Here is a 20,157-nt window from a genome sequence, read left to right as displayed (position 1 = left end):
ATACTTCCAGTAATGCAGGTACGTAAGCACACTACTGAGGGAGGGAGTTTGTTTTCACATTAGTTAGATGACACAGCATCGTGGGAGTTTGTGTCCAGTCATTTATCAGTTTATGTTGAAATAAAGAGGAAACCACGCAGAAACATTGAACGCTCTGAAACTCTAGTCCTTTGTAAACACTCCAAGAATGTGAGAGCGTTCGTCGTAAAAGCCACAAGACGTCAGCGGCTGCTTCAACCTCTGAAAGGCACATTGTGTTTATAATATTTACCGTCACTAACTCATTTTGTGACGGGGGTCATGTAGGGACTCTATAAAAAACAGATGGTTTTGTGTTTAACCACACCTGACCTTGTTAGTGTGACAAACTCACCTCGCTCTTTCTTCTCCTTCGAAAAGGAGTCGAACTTCCTGCGTAGAGATTTCCTCCGTTTGTGTATTTCTGTGAGAGAAAAACAAAAAAGTGACCATGAATAAAATGATAAGTGAAGGCTGTGTGCCACTCGATAAGTGATGGCAAAAGTACACACATCCTTTACTCAAGTAGAAGTACACATACGCGTGTTTAAAAGTACTCTGGTAAAAGTAGAAGTACTGACTAAACTTCTTAACTCAAAGTAAAAGTATGGGCTTTGAAATGTACTTAAGTAAAAAGTACCCATAACTAGCAGCTGTTTTAAAGAGTACCTGACCTCCCTTTATATTAATAGAACAATAATGTCATTGTTAGCTAATGAATGTTTCCATGCTGAACAACGGCAACATGACAACGTTTTCATTGGTCCCTCTTCTTTAGAGAAGACCAGGAAATGATGGATACACGGATCGTGTTCAAATCAATAGGCACGCAATGACTCTAAATAATAATGATCACGCCACCAAGCACACATTCAAACTAAAGGAACCAGCCTGTTTGGGAAATGTGAGAAGTAGAAAGTACAGGTATTTGTGTTCAACATGTAAGAAGTAGAAAGTACAGGTATTTGTGTTCAAAATGTAAGAAGTAGAAAGTACAGGTATTTGTGTTCAACATGTAAGAAGTAGAAAGTACAGGTATTTGTGTTCACAATGTAAGAAGTAGAAAGTACAGGTATCTGTGTTTAACATGTAAGAAGTAGAAAGTACAGGTATTTGTGTTCAAAATGTAAGAAGTAGAAAGTACAGGTATTTGTGTTCAACATGTAAGAAGTAGAAAGTACAGGTATTTGTGTTCACAATGTAAGAAGTAGAAAGTACAGGTATTTGTGTTCAAAATGTAAGAAGTAGAAAGTACAGGTATTTGGGTTCAAAATGTAAGAAGTAGAAAGTACAGGTATTTGAGTTCAACATGTAAGAAGTAGAAAGTACAGGTATTTGTGTTCAAAATGTAAGAAGTAGAAAGTACAGGTATTTGTGTTCACAATGTAAGAAGTAGAAAGTACAGGTATTTGAGTTCAACATGTAAGAAGTAGAAAGTACAGGTATTTGAGTTCAACATGTAAGAAGTAGAAAGTACAGGTATTTGAGTTCAACATGTAAGAAGTAGAAAGTACAGGTATTTGAGTTCAAAATGTAAGAAGTAGAAAGTACAGGTATTTGGGTTCAAAATGTAAGAAGTAGAAAGTACAGGTATTTGGGTTCAAAATGTCAGAAGTAGAAGTAAAAAGTAGTCAGAAAAATAAGTAGTGATGTCTAATTTCCATTTATACGTCATGTAAGTGTGTTTGATTTATAAGATACCCGGTCAACGCCACACAAACACACATATACACATTACATTACATTACATCACATGTCACTTGTTAGACACTTTTATCCAAAGCGACTTACATACTCAATACTGTGGACAATCCCCACAGGAGCAATTTGGGGTGAAGTGTCTCAGGGACACAACGACATGCAGTGGGGTTTGAACCTGTGCGCCCCTGATTCGAACACCAAGGCCCTATCCACTGCGCCACACGCCTCCTACATGAACATATACATTTTTCAGCTCTAAATTTAACATCATACACTCTATCATCACCCCTTTCTCTGAAAACAAACCCCACCCTCATTATCATCTTCACTCCTGTTAGTCCTTGTACGTCTTGCTTTGTTCCCAGAATAGAGCGGAGCATTTCAATAGGCGTTGTTGTTTGTGTGAATAGCTGCTTCGCTTAATGGCTGCACGGACCCAGACATGAAAGACAAAGGGACATTGTGTGTGTGTGTGTGTGTGTGTGTGTGTGTGTGTGTGTGTGTGTGTGTGTGTGTGTGTGTGTATGTGTGTGTGTGTACAGTATGTGAGAAAATTCTGAAGAGAGAGGCAAATTATAATTCAAAACTTGATATACACCTGAACATCAGCAGGAGAGAACTCTTTAAAGTGGAGACACTACATACTGATATACACCTGAACATCAGCAGGAGAGGACTCTTTAAAGTAGAGACTCTACATACTGATATACACCTGAACATCAGCAGGAGAGGACTCTTTAAAGTAGAGACACTACATACTGATATACACCTGAACATCAGTAGGAGAGGACTCTTTAAAGTAGAGACTCTACATACTGATATACAGCTGAACATCAGCAGGAGAGGACTCTTTAAAGTAGAGACACTACATACTGATATACACCTGAACATCAGCAGGAGAGGACTCTTTAAAGTAGAGACACTACATACTGATATACACCTGAACATCAGCAGGAGAGGACTCTTTAAAGTAGAGACACTACATACTGATATACACCTGAACATCAGCAGGAGAGGACTCTTTAAAGTAGAGACACTACATACTGATATACACCTGAACATCAGCAGGAGAGGACTCTTTAAAGTAGAGACACTACATACTGATATACACCTGAACATCAGCAGGAGAGGACTCTTTAAAGTAGAGACACTACATACTGATATACACCTGAACATCAGCAGGAGAGAACTCTTTAAAGTAGAGACACTACATACTGATATACACCTGAACATCAGCAGGAGAGGACTCTTTAAAGTAGAGACACTACATACTGATATACACCTGAACATCAGCAGGAGAGGACTCTTTAAAGTAGAGGCACTACATACTGATATACACCTGAACATCAGCAGGAGAGGACTCTTTAAAGTAGAGACACTACATACTGATATACACCTGAACATCAGCAGGAGAGGACTCTTTAAAGTAGAGACACTACATACTGATATACACCTGATCATCAGCAGGAGAGGACTCTTTAAAGTAGAGACACTACATACTGATATACACCTGAACATCAGCAGGAGAGGACTCTTTAAAGTAGAGACACTACATACTGATATACACCTGAACATCATCAGGAGAGGACTCTTTAAAGTAGAGACACTACATACTGATATACACCTGAACATCAGCAGGAGAGGACTCTTTAAAGTAGAGACACTACATACTGATATACACCTGAACATCAGCAGGAGAGGACTCTTTAAAGTAGAGACTCTACATACTGATATACACCTGAACATCAGCAGGAGAGGACTCTTTAAAGTAGAGCCACTACATACTGATATACAGTACACCTGAACATCAGCAGGAGAGGACTCTTTAAAGTAGAGAGACTACATACAAGTATGATCCTGAAAATGAGCAGAATAGGACCCATTTGCAATTGAATCTCAGTTGGACTGTTTGAAAACCAGCATTGCTTGTTTGTTTGGTGTTTACTCGAAATTCCTGAGGATTACCCACACATTGAAATCAGTGGCAGCAACAGTGGAGTTTAATAGCAGAAAACAATGCATACATATAGTGGGTAATGTTGAGAGGGCATATTAGGCAACAGCATTTTTCTGTGTCTGTGTTTTATCGGTGTGTGCTTCTGTTTTACGAGCTCCACATCCTCCTCTGACTGGGTTTATGTGGACGGAGCCATTGTTTGGGTTACCAAGCCGGTGTTTAGAAATCATTAATTCAACATCGGGGTCTTTTCCCTATTAAGGAACCATCGGAGTTCCCGGGCATCGCAAAAACAAAACCTCAAACCAGAATATCTTGGGGCTCTAAATATAGAAATGATTTTCTTATTTGCCCCTTAACCACAGATGAGAGAGAATGTAATTAAAACGTAAGAGAAGAACAAGTATTTTCATCGTAGTGAATGTGTGTGTAAGCATGTTGGGATAAAAGGGTCAAATTCCCATGACTGCAGGAAATTAAAGTTTATATCCAAAGCGCACGGCTCCTCCCATCACACACACGCCACCTCCAGGAAAGGCTAATCCCTCAGAGAGTGTGTGTGTGTGTGTGTGTGTGTGTGTGTGTGTGTGTGTGTGTGTGTGTGTGTGTGTGTGTGTGTGTGTGTGTGTGTGTGTGTGTGTGTGTGTGTGTGTGTGTGTGTGTGTGTGTGTGTGTGTGTGTGTGTGTGTGTGTGTGTGTACTTAAAGTGTATTATTACATAATGCACAGAGAGCTAAGATGACAGCCCAAGTACTTTATAACCAGTGGCGGCGCCAGGGTATTGCTGGGGTAGGCTACAGCCATACCAAGAAATGGCTTAGCCCCACCTTAGCCCCACCATGAACAATTATGTTAAAGTAAGCAAATTAAATTAAATAATAAGCAAAATGCTAAATGTTGAGAACACGGCTTGCGAAAATATACGGGTCGTGTCCACAGCACACAAACTGATCCTGCTGTAACAACAAGTGCACGTTACTGATACAATATGGTTGAGACCATTCGGCTTATGCTATAAGAGGGGTGCAAGGAATAGTCTAAGTAGTGGGGGAGTTTTATACACTAAAGGTGTGGAAATTCTCTGGCGTTAAAATATCAGCGCGGCCGCGGTCAGATCAAAATGCCTCCGAATGCAATTTGAATAGACCTACAGCCAATCAGAGCAACGCAACGTTGGGTCTGCGTCATGCCTTATTGATTGAGATCAATCGAAACCGCCATTCAGTATCCCCATTGGATCTTCAACGTGTACTATCATACGTCACGTTCACAGTGATCCCTTTTTATTTACTACAAGACAAATGTGCCGTTTTATTTCATACAGTTCCATTTTGATTGAGACAGGGAAATAATCTAAACCTCACGCGTGGCGTTTCACTGTCAAGGGGGGCGATATAGCGTGTATGTAATTACATTGCAAATACTGATTTGAGCACCACCACTGTATGGGTTAGCCCTACCATAGATTACCCAACACAAATACTCTGGAGCCGCCACTGATTATAATGCACATTCCTGCAGTTTTTAAATAATATATGTTGGTGTTTAGGCGAAATGGTGTAGATGCAACTTCTCAGTGAAACTAGGAATATATTAGGTTAAGAAACTGATGAACTCTGTTAGGGAAAACAAAGCCAGAGAGAGTTGAAGACAGACAGATGATCAGAGGCAGCGGAGAGTTAGTTTGCAGTCCCTGTAGAGCAGCCTTTCAGAGAATGGGGCATGAGAATGAACTCTCAAAAACACCAAATAAGAACAAAACCGTCCGAAGAACTTCTGACACGCTTCACAAAGAATTTCCTGCACTGCGCCAAAGAAACGAACTAACACACCGTGGCATGCACAAATGCACTCAAGTAAAGTATCTCAGATGTGTACCTGAGTAAATGAATCAAGATATATTCCACCACTGCTATTACACACCATAACTGAGGCCATGAAGGTGTGTGTTTGTACGAGAAAGTGACGGGGTTTTATTGCAGTTGCAGGAGGTAAATAGACAGCAAATATTTGAAAATGGTAAAGATTGATATTTGAAATGGAAATGGAGAGAGGGATGGGAAAAAAGCACAAGCAAACAGAAGTGAAGAAGAAGTAACGTAGGAGCTTGGCAGGAAGTGATGAGCTTGGTGTAAAGAATAGTTCACCCCATAACTTTGTTCATACTGTATGTTATAGCACGTTTGAAGGTCAGTGAGGCCTCTGTATTATCCCCAAATATGTTTGATTTGTGATTTCACTGTAAACTACAGAAGGCTTACAGAGAATATTGCATTGTCTATAATTGTATACATGTGGAACACTGAATACAAAAAGAATAGTGTGTTTGTACGAGAAAGTGACGGGGTTTTATTGCAGTTGCAGGAGGTAAATAGGCGACGAGAGAATAGGTGATGAAGATGAGGAAAGACTGGGATACGGTGAAGAAAGATATTTGTAATGGAAAGAGTGATGCACAAACAGAAGTGAAGAAGAAGTTAAGCGGCGGGATATGTTGCTGAGACAGGATTTAACCTCAGGGGAGAAACTGAGGATGGATGTTCCCACACTTCCTCACACAGCTCTGTCTGTACGCAGTAGATTCAGACTCATCGCGTTCATGACCTCTGCAGACTTGAAACCTAAAGACATCACATGCTATAGAGTCTGAGAACTGCTGGATAACAGTTTAAAGACATGGATGTTAATTAGCAAATCCCTGCTTTAAGTGACGTACAAAATATGCTGTTTTTAAGCCAACGAGAGATCTGTCACCATCAAACTCGAATTTCATCGCAGGCCACATTAGAATTATGGTTGCACTCAAAGGGCCGGTGGTAACTTTAAGACTATATGAATATACATAGATAAATATATATAATATATATAAAATAATGTATTATTTAACAATATTTCCTCTGCATTGGATTATTATTGGATAGGGTAATAACTTCATAATTAACTACGTCTGAAAGCAGAAGTCTAGGGCAAATAATGGCAATTAATGGCAAGTCTCTTCAGTGCGCATCTCACAAAATGAGATGCATTGTGGGACATGTCGTTTATTACATTCTTTGCAAGCTCTTGTGGGCCACATACAATGAAGTGGCGGGCCGGATTTGGCCCCCGGGCCTTGAGTTTGACACCCCTGGTTTAAGGGTTAGGGTTAGGTTTTTGTGTTGGATTGGGGTTTTGGGTTCTCGGTTGAGAATAAGTTGCACGGGCCTAAGGATCTGTGGATGGGTGTGTGTGTGTGTGTGTTATTCGACATAAAGTCAAATATGAGTTTTTAAAGGTGTTTGGACCAATTCTGGAAAGTGTGTGTGCTTATGACTGGTTGTAGGCTGAGGGGATCCTGGGCTATGGTCCTCAGAGAAGTCAGCAGAAGAATGGGATTCTGGGTCCCAGTGGGTGGGGCAGCTGGAGCCAGAGTCACGGTCTTGAGGCGAGCTGAACCCCGGAGAGGGCCGGCCGGGCAACGGGATCCCAGCAGAGGGGTCACGGGAGGGGTCAGAGTGGGCTTGTGAGTGGTTACGTGTGACCCTCTTAGGTTAGGGTTAGGGTTAGCTTAGCTTCATACATTTTTATAACAGAAAGCTTCACATAAAAGTCTATTTGTCAAAGTTTAGTATTGTGTCTTTATTTCAACAAATAGTATTTACTTGTGTTGATACATTAGTTATTAAGTTTCCCTGAACTACTTCACTTCAGTGGAATCAGAGGTTGTATGAATGCGTGTTGTCTTCTGCATGCTCCCTCTGAGACGAGATTTAAGGGGGTAAGTAAAACTGGTGTTTACACATAATTAATGTAAGGCTGAGGCTGTTTCCTGTTAGGGAACACATGGCATCTTCCCAAACATCCCAGATTGTTCCATCTATAATATGCGGGGGTATCTATTCCTTGATTTGAATGCAGGGAAACAACGAACAATCAGTGAATGATGAATGATGTGTTTTCCCATGAATCTGACAGTGTAATTGAACCCTGACCGGATGGGAATAGAGTATACATTCATCCCTAAAGGTTATATGAGAAAATACAAAGACTTCCCGAAAGTGAGGAGAGCGGGGATGAGTGGAGTCTCACAGGATGTTGCCCTGACTCGATAACTTGTTTCCACCACCATGTAATCCCTTGAGACACTATCAATTAAGAAAGGGAAGATGCTAAGGTTGAGTTTACATCTCAAAATCAGCGTTTGCAGGACACAATAGGTTCATTTGAGGGGGTTTTCCAGCAAAAGTAGTGCTATAAGCATCATCACATGAATGAGGAGATCCAGGTGTATTGCATGGCTTTGACTTTTTTCATCTATCTACAGATGGAGTAATGCACCATTTGACCCTCCTATTGTCTTCGTTCCCCCCCCCCCCCCCTTACTTTGGTGTTCGCGGTCAAATGTGACCGGTCCTGTTTTAACTGCTATTACATTAACACAAAAACCATTAATCATCACCAAATTTCATTTAACACCCTTTCAAACTGTAAATATTGTATCAGACTACTGGTATACATGAACAACTGCAGTAGATATACAAAGAATAGACACTGAACATGTATTGCGTGTGATCCATGTGGGGGGATGGGCACATAAGGGCGGGAAATGTATCAAATTGTTCTGTGTGTGTTTGTGTGTGCCAGGTGTGATTCATATGGGGGGATGGGCACATAAGGGGGGAACACATCTAGAGTATGTGCGTGTGCGTGCGTGCGTGCGTGCGTGCGTGCGTGCGTGCGTGCGTGCGTGCGTGCGTGCGTGCGTGCGTGCGTGCGTGCGTGCGTGTTCTGATCCGGATGGTTACTAATTCCTTTTCTTTATGGCGGTCATTTTTGACCGGGAACACCATGAGTGTTACAAAGTTGACTAAATCATCCAAAATTCAATGAAAGTGGTGATCAGCAATTTGATATGTTCAAATGTCTACTGTGAAGGATATCATAAAGCCTTGATGCAATCGAATGTAAAACAAAAAGGTTATGATCAGGTCAGATTTGACCCGAAGACAACAGGAGGGGTAATGCAGCAAAAGAAGGAGAAGAAGATGTAAGCTAGCAAACACGGATGTAATGCATGCAGGTTTTACATGTTTTTTTAGAAACACAATAAAAAAATAAGCATTGTAAATGTTTTTGGGTAAGAAAATGCTTTCAACACATAAGAAAACTCTACAAGTGACGTTAAAGATTCAGTTTCTTTGTGGGTTTGGAGAAAAATGTACAGAAAGTAAGGAAAATATATATTTATAGTGTTAAAAATCATGTAAGGTGGACAAAGGTTGAGCAGGTTTTAAAACCCTAAAAGATAATAACATCATGGGAAAGAGCCGTCGAGTCTGAGAAAAGCAGCTTAAAAACTGGTCGCATAGGAGAACACACACACACACACACACACACACACACACACACACACACACACACACACACACACACACACACACCACACACACACACACACACACACACACACACACACACACACACACACACACACACACACACACACACACACACACACACACACACACACACACACACACACACACACCACACACCCACACACACACACCACACACACACCACACACACACACACACACACACACACACACACACACACACACACACACACACTACACAGTGTTTGTTTCTTCGCATCAGCCTCGATACGGTTATCCTCCCGACCTCAGCGACTCCTCCAGACCCAATAAGCAGGAGCAGAAACCTCCCCGTCTGCAGACTGCGAGGTGTTTGAAAGATTTACGGCGTGTCGGTGGAACTATCTTTTTCTTTCTTCGCTGGATTTTTTTTAGATTGCAGACGGATAAGAATGCATAAAAACAATTGTTTCAAAGCAGAGAGCAGATCCAAGAGGAACGGCTGCAGCGGCAAAGAGTTGAGGTATTTCCTGCTGCTCTCAAAGTGATATCCAACTGTACAGGATGTGATGTAACTCCGATGCTGATATGGCACTGAGACAACCTTTTCTCACTCAGAGAGAGAAAGATGTTTTTTGTGTGGAAGCCTGTGAAATAATCCTGCACTTATCAACTGAAACCTTAAAGCCACGCCTCTTAAAACCCCCAAATCTGTCCGCATTTTGCACTTTTGGTTCCTTCTTATCCAAATCAATGGGTTACTGGAATAGATTGTTTAGAGACCTAAATGACCTTAACCCTTATGTTGTGTTCGGGTCTCCCGTGACCCGTTTCAAGTTAAAATTATATAATAACTGCGCTTTCGTTTTTTGTATCGGAGCAAGGCTTCATGATATCCTCCACAACAGATATATAAACACTACAAAACAGATTTTGACCATTTTAGCCAAGTCTGAAGGTCTCTAAAAAAAAAAGTGTATAATTTGGTGTTGGGGTCTGGGGAGACCCAGCAGAATTGTTGTGGGTGACTCGGGGTCAAATTTGGCCCAATCAAGATTCATCTTTGACTTCAGACACCCCACCCCCACCCCTCCCCCTTTATCCACTGTAACAATAATTTAAAACTTTTTGGGGGGAGATTGTATTCTAATATGAGTCTATTATAGTCAGATAACGTAATGATCCACCGTCTTCACTATAGGAAATATAATGAGTGAATTGAATCACATGTTTTACTTAAATATGTGGTGTAATGTTTTTTGGGGCCATAAAATTAAATAACAATATGGTTATGAATGCATAATAAGTTAGTTATGATGAATTTAAAACAATATTGGGTGATAGTCATTCATTTTGAGTGTTTTGGACTGAGATAAATCATGGGTCAAAATTGACCTGCGAACACCATGAACGGTAACAGCTTTCGAACACAACACAAGGGTTAAATACCTCCACACAGCTTTTACGCTAGCTAGCCAGTTAGCTTTTCACTCCGGGCAAATGCATTTAAGCTGCATTTATGCACTTATCAACTGAAACCTTAAAGCCACGCCTCTTAAAACCCCAAATCTGTCAGCATTTTTGCACTTTTGATTCCCTCTTATCCAAATCAATGGGTAACTGGAATAGATTGTGTTGTTCGATGCATGAAATAAGGTTGTTTTGTTCAACATCATTGTGACGGCTGTCGCCTTGCCTTCTGCATTAACCGGCCTGTGAGCATTCTGTGTGTGTATATATGTGTGTGTGTATATGACTGCCTTTAGGTACTATGGTTACCGCGTGACGTTGTTTAGTTCCTCCCACCGGAAGAGGTCTGGACGACGCTGGATGACGCTACTTAAGCTGCGACGCTGCTGTCATTCGGGGCGCTGGATTTGTGCCAGGACGCCACGCTAATCTACTCTCCAGTGTTTATGTCGATGTCTATGTTCTGAGATTTGTGACGGCGTTGGATTTGTGCTAGACGCCTCACTATTTTCACCTTAGTGCCCTTATTGTTCTGTGACTGTGCTAATCTGTAGCCTCCTTTTCTGTTTACTTATATTATAAATAGATAGCTCCTTGTTTAAAGAGCCTATACCTTTGTTTATATCATTTTTATTTGAGGTTATTATTAAAATCAACCTCTTACCAAGAACATCTGGTTTTGTGTTGCTTCCCTTTTACCCTAAACGAGCTGGGGACGTAACAATCATAAAAAAACTTCAGACAATACCCCAATTTTAGCTTTAACGCTAGCTAGCTTTTCACTCTGGCAAATGCATTTCAGCTTAAAAATGTTCCTTTGTTTAGGTTATCTTATTGAACCCAATGTATAAATATAAGAAACTCTTGTTTGCCACAAAGCTGTGTTCTGCAATAATCCAAGAACCAGTGGAAAAATCCCATTATCTTTCGGTCCAGGGAACCAGAGCGATGCTAACTTCCGGGTCTCATGGGATTACTCATATATGTCCATATCAGGTAAAGAGCAAAGATCAAGGAGACACTTTTAAACCCTCCTCGTCAGAACATCGGTCATCCTTTAAGCATTTAGAGATATCTACCAAGACACGTGGAAGACCCTCTGCCCTCCTTTATCATAACTCACAGCTCTGATTGCTTACACATGTGTGGAGAATGTTGTCTTTGACCGGAGAGAGTTGATCCTCAGCGCCACCCACTCATTCCTCAGATTCACTCACACACTGTTATGGCTCCGCTTCTTATGGGAGGAGGGGGATGAAACACTGAGGAACATCTTCTAACCAACACTATCACAGGCTTGTTGTTCTAACCTCTGCTCTCCAAGACAACCAAGACAAGCATTGGAAGTGGAGACATCCATCAAGAAACATCACATTACTGACATGAATGGGTTCTCCAAAGTCTGAGAGGACACGTTTTCTTTATGGCATAATTTGAATTGTTGATTGATCTAAATGTATTCTAAGATGCTACAAAAGTCTTCAAACATGCCTGGGTTCTCCGACAGCAAAAATATGTCAAGAAAGTCGAACGCTAAAGTTGTTATGTTGTATGTAAAGGTATTACACACAGAAGACCAAGCCAGGTGTTTCTTGAATTAAAAAAGGTTTCCATTTGGCAGCTAACTCTTAAATACAGTTTGGAACGTTCTAAATACATAAGTTGCTTTCTTTCCAAGAGATAGAGGAGAATATTGATACCAGTCGCAATGTTTGTACACTTAATATGAAGCTAGCTGGTTAGCTTAACTTTAGCATAAAGACTAAACAACGGAGGAATCATAGCTAGCTTGGTTCTGTCAAAATGCAAAAATATGCTGTAGTAAAATAACACATAATGCTTTGTTTTAAGTTGAATTATTCCTTTAAATCTTGATGGGTTGCATCCAAATCGCTAAAGGCAGGTAATCAATAACAAAACTTCTTAAAATTGTGAAAAACAAGTCTAAAAACTTTGCATTACACTTCATTTATCTGACGCTTTTTATTAAAGTAACTCACAATAAGTGCAGTCAACCAAAAGGATACAAACATAGACTGAGGTCATTTAAAAGGACAGTGGGTTAGACTCAGTGTTTGTAATACTGACTTCTTATATTGGGGTTTTTTCGTTGAATTCTTCTCAACAGTTTGGTAAATGTTTAATCGTATTAAGATGCTACTGTTAACTCCTGATCTACGGTGTTACTAAAAAACCAACTTTTATCTGCATCGAAATGAAAACAAACTTCTCTTAAAATGTCACAAAGTGTGTTTTGATGCATTGTAAGTAGGTGTTTCTCACGATACCTTACCTGAGAATATACTGAGTTCTGTAAACTCACATAGACCGAGTTCATTTAGGAGACGGGGGTTAACATCAGTGTTTGAAACAAACAAACAAGGGCGGCAAATAATAGGGTTAGGGTTAGCAGGGGGACTGTGATGGTTTAGGGGGCAAAGGCCATGGAGAACAGGTGAGTTTTTAATGAAGACTTGAAGATGTCCAGGGAAGCAGCATTAAGGATCTCCAGATAAGATAAGATAAGAAAGATAACAAGTAGTTTATTGATCCCAAGTTGGGACGTTTTTGTGTTGCACTGAACGCCCTGTCCCCAACAGTTCGTAGGCGAGTTCTGCGTTAGCTTCAAATAATCCCAAAAATGTAACGAGGACGTACAGAAGTGAGGAAACGTTCTCGTACCTTTGGGGATGCTGATCTTGAATTCCAGGTCCCTCTCCTCCAGGTGATACAGAGCCACTTCCTGCAGCCGGGCTCTCTCCAGCTCCGACAGACTCTGGATCGGAACCGGCTGCAGACGAACGCTCTGGCCCAACATGGTGGCCCACGTGTGGTCCCCCTTGAAGAAAGGGATGATTATCGGACGTTATTCAACCAGAAACCAGAGCATTAAAGGAGAACATGGAAATCAGGGAACATTATCAACAGACCATCAAGTTCCCACTCTCTCTCATATGTGACGTCAGACTGTGGGACATAATGATGGAGGTTTTGAGTTCATGTAGTCACCATTATTCCTCTCGTGCATTTATTGATAGCTACTCTTTACAATCATTCAGATATACAGTATGTATGAAGCAATGTAATATCTTTCTCAACACTCAGTACCTTCATTCATTCACCATTATTCCTCTCAGTATAGCTGAGAGTTAGTATCATTCGGATTTGTGTATAAAGCAATATAATGTATGTGTCTTTCTCAACGCCTTCATTTCATTACACTCCACTGAGTTTTCCTAAAATAGTGGATTCTTATCATTTTCGATTAATTGTTCTTGGAGTTGACAAATACTAACATTTAGGATAATGGATCGGATGCTCCTGCTTTGATTTTGAATGTTCTTGTTCTTTTAAACATCTCTTACAGGTGTCTTAAACGTATTTGCAAATCCCTGAATTACCCTTTTATCGCAATGAAATGCTTGTTGTTGTATACGTCTATGTTGATTGTGCAGTCACTTTATATATTATGTTCTTGTATTAACACTGGTCTTGTTTGGTTTTAAGATCAGGTTTTAGTCCTTGGTTTAGTTTGTAATAATTCATTCATACATTATTTGTTTTTATTTACCCAAAATGCATGCCTTCTTCAAACCTTGGATAACAAGAAGCGTTAATTGTTGTCCAAAACTGTACTCACGTTGTTCTCTTTAAGCTCGGGCATTTCAACACAGTAGCTTATGTGCATACGACATTACATCTTTGAATTGAAGTCAGACACACATACTGTAGACACTTATGTAGTGAAATGTTCTAAAAAGCAATGTTTCGGTACTTTTTCCGGTACAATTGTGATCATATGTCACGGCCTTTTTCAGTTAATGACATCTAAAGACACATGTTTACATCCATTCATGTTCTATTAGCTGAAAAGTACAATGGGATAAGGTCCAAAGCTTAATTTTTTTTTGCTAAAATGTAAATGTCATACGTACTGTAGACACTTATGTAATTTAATATTCAAAAAATCAAGCTTTCGGTACGTTTTCAGTAGAATTGTGATCATATGCCACGGCCTTTTTCAGTCATTTACATTTTTAGACACATGTTTACATCCATGCATGTTATATTTGCTAAAGACAACAATGGGATAAGGTCCACAACTTTAAAAATGTGTTGCTAAAATGTAAATGTCACACATAATGTAGACACTTATGTAATTAAATATTCTAAAAATCAAGCTTTCTGTGCTTTTTCGGTACAATTGTGATCATATGCCACGGCCTTTTTCAGCAAATTCCATCTTTAGACGCATGTTTAAATCCATTCATGTCCTTTTAGCTGAATAATACAATGGGAAAAGGTCCAAAGCTTTTAAAAAAAAAGGCTAGAAAGTGCAGCTCACACTCCCATGCTCCAGTGTTTACTGCAGGGTCTCGGGGGTCTTGTGAAATCTGCTGAAACGCTGTCATGCAACACCAAAAATACAATACAAATAAACATAAAAAGGAGCTATGGTTAGTCCTGTAAAACATTCTGAAACGCTCCCAAGTGGACAGTTGGACGTTGTGTAAACTAGCCGATGTTTTCCTAAGTAATTTCTATTTGAGAAAGACTCTGTTCTTGTAATAAACAGAGGAGAGGATGCATTAGTCTGCAGACAGAGGAGTTGCTTAGATTGGAGGAGATCCAGAGAATCATCAAATCGAGCTGGACTTGATTCAGATTCCCAATGGAGCTCATTCTGTTTTAATCAAAAAGGCTAACGTTTTCCCCGCTACAGAAGCCACACACACTTTGTCTGAGGCTTCAAATGGACCCGTACTGTTTTAGCACAGTAAGTAAACATTTAAGGTGCTTAAGTTGAGTCTTTTCTTTCCATGCCACCTAACTTCTACTCTACTACATTTCAGAGGGAGATATTGTACTTTAACTTGCTTTAAAAATGACGTTTAACACTAGAACCGCCAACGGGGTCAATTTGACCCCGTTGGCGGTTTTATTTTTTATGTAACTTTTTTTCAATAAAATATTAAAGTCTCCCAGTCCGTGACTTTTCCTGAAAGTGTGTTATGTACCACCCTCTGTTGTTAAAAATTGTCAATATGAAGTCAGATTGAAGAAATCACCCAAAAAATTGCCATTTATACCTATTTCCGCCCAGCGGGTCATATTGACCCCACCCCTTTTCATATAAACATGACGTGTTGCTATAGCAACGCCTTTTGTCTACTGCGGTTCCTTATAGATTGAGAGATAGATTGAGAGAGAGAGAGAGATAGATGGATAGATATATTGATAGATAGTTATAGATAGAGAGAGAGAGAGAGAGATAGAGACAGTCTGTAGTGAAGGAGTGTGCTCCCGCTCACGGGAGACTGCTCGCGCTGCGCTCCGCTCCGCAGCAAACAGCTGTGGGGCGAGTTGAAAGTACGTTATGCTGGCCGCGGTGTCTAAATAATGCTTCCGGGCCAGCGGGCCATTTATAATGTCGAGCCCTGAGAGTCCACAGATTATATTGGTATACGTTTCATCCCTGTGCGATCAAAACTCTCTGTTCAATAAAAGAACATTTTACCTTGAAAATCAATGCATTCTAATAGCGGGTCAATTTGACCCAGGTGGCGGTTTTAGGTATAAAAAATCTCTGGCGGTTCTAGTGTTAAAAGTGTACAAATCCTGATGTTTTGTTAGAAATTAAAGTGCACCAAAGTGTACGCTCAAATGATAAGTCCATGAGTCAATTAGAAGAAATTAAATACAAATAATTGGTGACTATTTTGATCATTTTAATGAGTTTCCAAGTAATAACATGTGATGGTTCCACCTATAAGATGGATAAGAGTATTGATCCCAAATTGGGAAATGTTTGCGTTGCAGCAGTATAAAAAAACAGCAAAACAAAACAAGGCATTGCACATATCAAAATAGAATTAAAATAGCATTAAAAAGTAGAAAATATACAGTAGACCTAAATACTTCCTCCATAACACAGCAGTAAGAGTGAGAGAGTGAGAATGACAGAGTGAATAATGAACAACAGGAGTGAAGCGGACAAAAGAGAGAACGAGAGGCTTTGAGAGAGGGTGAGGAAACGGGGGAAACAAAGCGGAGTGATTATCGGAGTGAGAGGGTGAGTGTGTGTGTGTGTGTGTGTGTGTGTGTGTGTGTGTGTGTGTGTGTGTGTGTGTGTGTGTGTGTGTGTGTGTGTGTGTGTGTGTGTGTGTGTGTGTGCGTGCGTGCGTGTGTGTGTGATGGAGCGAGGCAGCGGTCACAAGTTAAGAAGCAGACACACACACAGTCCACATCTGAGGTAGAGTTTCACCACAACTTCACCCCGTCAGACACAAATCTGGCTTTAATCTCTGTGTGTTAGTGTGTGTGTGTGTGTGTGTGTGTGTGTGTGTGTGTGTGTGGGGGGGGGGGGGGGGGGGGGGGGGAATCATTAATTTTAGGGTGAAGACTTGGTTAGGGTTAGGGAAAGGCTAATCCCTCAGAGAGAGAGTGTGTGTGTGTGTGTGTGTGTGTGTGTGTGTGTGTGTGTGTGTGTGTGTGTGTGTGTGTGTGTGTGTGTGTGTGTGTGTGTGTGTGTGTGTGTGGAATCATTAATTTTAGGGTGAAGACTTGGTTAGGGTTAGGGAAAAGCTAATCCCTCAGAGAGAGAGAGTGTGTGTGTGTGTGTGTGTGTGTGTGTGTGTGTGTGTGTGTGTGTGTGTGTGTGTGTGTGTGTGTGCGTGCGTGCGTGCGTACGTACGTGCGTGCGTGCGTGCGTGCGTGCGTGGAAAGCCATTGAGAAACCATGCACATTGAGTCTGAGGAATTTTGCACAAACGCATGAAAATAAATCGGCTGAATCCAAAACACAGTGAGACGCCGAGGGGCTGCATTCACTCTTTTCCCTTCCTTCCTCGTCACCTTTGTTCCCTTTCCTTAATCACTACCATCATTCTTCTATCCTTAATGTCTTCTTTATCTTTCCCCCACTTCCTCCTCTACTCCCTCTTCCTCACTTCCTTCTTCCCCAACACTACTTTATTCCTTATGTGTTGACTAATAATTGTCTAGATTTGTAAAACTGTTGTTAGGACAGTTGGAAATGTCAGAATCAATCCTAAGTCTTTACTTGGGAATTCGGACTAAGACATTCAAACGGTTAGTAATAGCTTGAACAATGTCAATTTTTAGAAAATAAAATACCCAACATTTCCCAAGAATCCTGCAGGTGCTTCCTGCTGTTTTAACTACTGTTAATATCGTGTTTGTCTAATACATGTTCTGCACTCTCACGCCAGAATTGATCCCTAATCTCTCTGTTTCCTGTCGCTGGCATCGAGCCCCGATTGAAACGTCTCAGACCGAGTACAACGTGCAGGAAACTCAACGAAGCAGCACGTGATCCTCTATACGGCTTCAGAACTAAGAGGAAAAACCCTGAGGAAATAAGGCAGACGTGAATAACAAATGACTCGGCAGATATTTGCTACTTTGGGGACAGACCCTGGATCTCTTTTTCCACCTCTGCACTTCCCTTATTCATCACATCCATATACACATCATGCAACAGTGACAAAAAAGTGCACATCAATCAGATTTCTTGTTTCCTTTAGCGTGACAATTGTGTCTCAAATGTTTTCATACATTGTATCCATCATTCTGCAGACTCTTGCAAAAAAAGACACTCCTAGCTCCCCAGTGTATTTCCTATATGGCTCCTGTAAGTCCCAAATAAAGGAACATATGTCACTTACTGCTCCAACGAATGGATGCAAATTAAATCTGTACGGTCGATTAAAACACATGAGTAGAGCCTAGAGGAGTTTCTGAAGAAGAAGTTAACAAAACAATGATCAGACACCTTGAGTTAAGGTTTAAAATCGGCATATTTGCACATAATCTTCATATTGTTTAAAGCTTTATTGTTTTTTTTAACAGCAATGATGAGGAAAAACATGCAAGACACTCCATCAAGTGCATTACATTACAGGCCCTATGAATATACTTTAAGATACTTGCAAATACATGTAATAGTTTTTGAGAAATGTCAGATAAGACCTATGTGTGTGAGTTGCAAATGGACACTGCTATTCCTTAAGACACATGTCATAAAACCAGCAAACTGACTCACTAAAATCATGCTAACATTAGCCAGTAACCATCGGGTGTTTGTGAATTCAGTGTCTCATATAAAAAGACGCATACGTAGTTTCAAAAGTCATAGTCTGACCTTAAAGGAACCATTGAAAACACCTCCTTAAAGCTTTTTAAAGTAACTTAAGATGACAAACCATACGTATGTGCAGGCCTTTAAAGTATATAATCCATCTTCACATAACAAACAGCCTCAAGCCACATCTTAACCTTCACTTCATTCATCCTAGCATGGTAACCTTTCACAGCGATTTGCAAAGACTGCCCTCCTCTGTCTACTTCCACATGTGTGTGTCTATAATTGAGCCGTCCTCAGACCACACTGCACGGTCTGATTGGAGGAAATTGCTCCGGCCTTAATGCTAAACGTAAGCAGAGCATTGTGCTGCGGTGAAACTGGAGGGAAGTCGCCCGCAGAGACGTACAATGCCTCGAAGAAAACAGTGGAAAAAACAACGGTTGTCGTGTGAAATGTCGAGGGGAGGACGTGACATTTAGGATAAGTGTCGTGACTCATGCTCAGTCTATATACAGAAAGTAAACCTTTACATTATCCAGTTTAAATTATCTTTCTCTGCAACAGATGTGCATATTTGTGTCGAAGAAAGTACTCCAATTTGATATTTCACTGCTCCTTCTACGTCTCCAAATCCGGCTTAATGTAATCAGAATACCGTGAAAAAGGTAACTGTATTCCTTTGCAGTTACATAAAGACAATTAGATTACTGGTACATAAGGACAAATGGGTTTGACTAGCACCATTACAATGTTACAGTACGTTTTATAATGAAGATTGGTATATTTTACGAAACATATGCGGATAAAAAAAACACTTTAAAACACTCAAAACATCAAATGAAACGAGTCTCAAGTATCTTCTTTTCTATGGTTATATTGTTCTGTTTCACGTACAATGTGTTGGAGCGCTAGCCAATAGAAGTGCAAGTGTTACATAGGGATGTCACTATGTAGCCTCTACAGACCATTTACATGCACCAAAACCTATAGGACACACGATAGGAAAGGGAAACCCCCAAAAAGCACAATATGGCCTCTTTAAAATAACCCTCCCAACCCAAACCTTGATATAAACTAATATTTTAAGAGAATGGGGTCATCTCCGTAGTTGGGAATGAAGGGAAATTGACTTTTCAAATGCACGGTAAAGATCTTTTCAGCATCTTTGGAGATAATAAGTCAATACAACTGTCTTGCTGCAAACTATCAAGAGGCTATAATCTGTATGTTTGACCCAGTGAGAAAAACTGAGATCATCAAGCGTCTCATTAACTGTGATGAGTGTTCCCCACATCATATTGATTTATCTGTCAATGTCTCCCCTGTTTTCAGACCCTGTGATCACATTATAGGAGTTTAATCATTGGTCCTGAGGGTCAGTAAACGCTGAGTCACTCTCATACGCCCGATTTGCTCCACTGTGGATAATGCGCTTTGTACAGTGTTGTTTGGTCTCTGTTTTGCTCATTTTTGTGGTGGAAATATTGCAGATATTTGAAACCGTAAATCACCAAGATGGCTCCACATTGAACTGCGTATGTGGTTTGC

The 20,157-nt window shown here is 40.5% G+C and overlaps 1 protein-coding gene across 3 annotated transcripts in view; it reads right to left on the bottom strand.

Annotated features, from left to right (window-relative positions):
• arhgap36 (Rho GTPase activating protein 36) overlaps positions 1-20,157 on the bottom strand; it is a 75,059-nt gene that overhangs the window by 25,658 nt on the left and 29,244 nt on the right. For all 3 annotated transcript variants that reach the window (XM_034149969.1, XM_034149970.1, XM_034149971.1), the window contains exons 2-3: positions 13,185-13,341; positions 374-442 (exon numbers count right to left, since the gene is read on the bottom strand). In XM_034149969.1, coding sequence (XP_034005860.1) covers positions 374-442; positions 13,185-13,341 — 226 coding nt within the window. The remainder of the gene's footprint in view (positions 1-373; positions 443-13,184; positions 13,342-20,157) is intronic.

Source organism: Trematomus bernacchii, unplaced genomic scaffold (genome assembly GCF_902827165.1).
Source record: "Trematomus bernacchii unplaced genomic scaffold, fTreBer1.1, whole genome shotgun sequence".
Classification (NCBI taxonomy): Eukaryota; Metazoa; Chordata; class Actinopteri; order Perciformes; family Nototheniidae; genus Trematomus; species Trematomus bernacchii.
Note: the sequence above shows the minus strand (reverse complement) of the source record. Positions and strands in the feature narration are given on the sequence as shown.